This window comes from Formica exsecta, unplaced genomic scaffold (genome assembly GCF_003651465.1).
Source record: "Formica exsecta isolate Colony F162 unplaced genomic scaffold, ASM365146v1 C16392030, whole genome shotgun sequence".
NCBI classification, from domain to species: Eukaryota; Metazoa; Arthropoda; class Insecta; order Hymenoptera; family Formicidae; genus Formica; species Formica exsecta.
This window is the reverse complement of record NW_021847774.1, coordinates 1-1160: the sequence shown is the minus strand read 5'-3', so window position 1 is coordinate 1160 and position 1160 is coordinate 1. Positions and strand designations below refer to the sequence as shown.

Below are 1160 nucleotides of genomic sequence, written 5' to 3'. Positions count from 1 at the left end.
CTGCCACCTATCCACTCTGAGAAGTTATTATCTTCTCTTGCTTTCAACCAAGTAATACTTATTCATATCATCTGGGTAAGGTCAGTTTATAAAACTTAATTTGTACGCTTCCTAGTAATTCTGATATAGTTACTTTAGTTAAAGTCTATAAAAGTTTATAAATGGCAACCTTAAGTGTAAGAGAAGCTTTATGCACAGCGATCAGAGAAGAAATGCAAAACGACCCTGACGTGTTGATCATCGGTGAAGAAGTTGCAGAGTATGATGGTGCCTATAAAGTAACAAAAGGATTACTGAAAGAGTTTGGAGAAAATAGAGTGGTTGATACGCCTATTACCGAACATGGATTTGCTGGCCTTGCTGTTGGAGCAGCATTCGCTGGATTAAAGCCAATTGTCGAATTTATGACTTTTAATTTTTCTATGCAGGCTATCGACCAAATCGTGAATTCTGCAGCAAAAACAAATTATATGTCAGGTGGACAACTTGGATGCCCCATAGTATTTCGTGGGCCAAATGGTGCTGCAGCAAGAGTTGCTGCACAACACTCTCAATGCTTTGCATCTTGGTATTCGCATATACCGGGATTAAAAGTGGTAGCACCTTACTTTGCCTCCGATTGCAGAGGTCTGCTTAAAGCTGCAATTCGTGACCTGAGTCCGGTAATATTTCTAGAAAACGAAATAGCTTACGGACATGAACATGAAGTTTCTGACTCTGAGCTGTCAAATAAAGATTATCTACTTGAGATAGGCAAGGCTGCTGTTATACGGGAAGGAAAGGATATAACTATCACTGCTTTCTCACTGAAATTAATGGATGCTTTAAACGCAGCAGATTTACTTTCAGGTGAAGGTATAGAAGCTGAAGTTATTGACCTCAGAACCTTAAGACCACTTGACACTCAAACTGTTATTAACTCTATTCAGAAGACTAATAGGTTAGTTAGTGTAGAAGAAGGATGGCCATTTGCAGGAATAGGAGCAGAGCTGTCAGCCGTTGTTATGGAACAAGGATTTGACTACCTTGATGCTCCAGTTATGCGCGTAACTGGCAAGGACATCCCCTTACCTTACGCTGCAAACCTAGAAAAAAAAGCATTACCGCAAGTGGAAGATATAGTTGAAGCCGTGCATCAGGTCTGCTTTAGAAAAAAATAA

General features: G+C 39.8%; 1 protein-coding gene across 1 annotated transcript; it reads left to right on the top strand.

Moving 5' to 3' along the window:
• The first annotated feature begins 6 nt into the window (after positions 1-6).
• Positions 7-1160, top strand: LOC115240977 (pyruvate dehydrogenase E1 component subunit beta-like). The gene has a single exon (XM_029816506.1). It carries the CDS (start codon positions 162-164, stop codon positions 1158-1160), a length of 999 nt encoding a protein of 332 aa, XP_029672366.1. The 5' UTR covers positions 7-161.

What these genes read in the sequence shown, in the direction of transcription:
- LOC115240977 (XM_029816506.1), top strand. Translation starts at nt 162, where the DNA reads ATGGCAACCTTAAGTGTAAGAGAAGCTTTATGCACAGCGATCAGAGAA.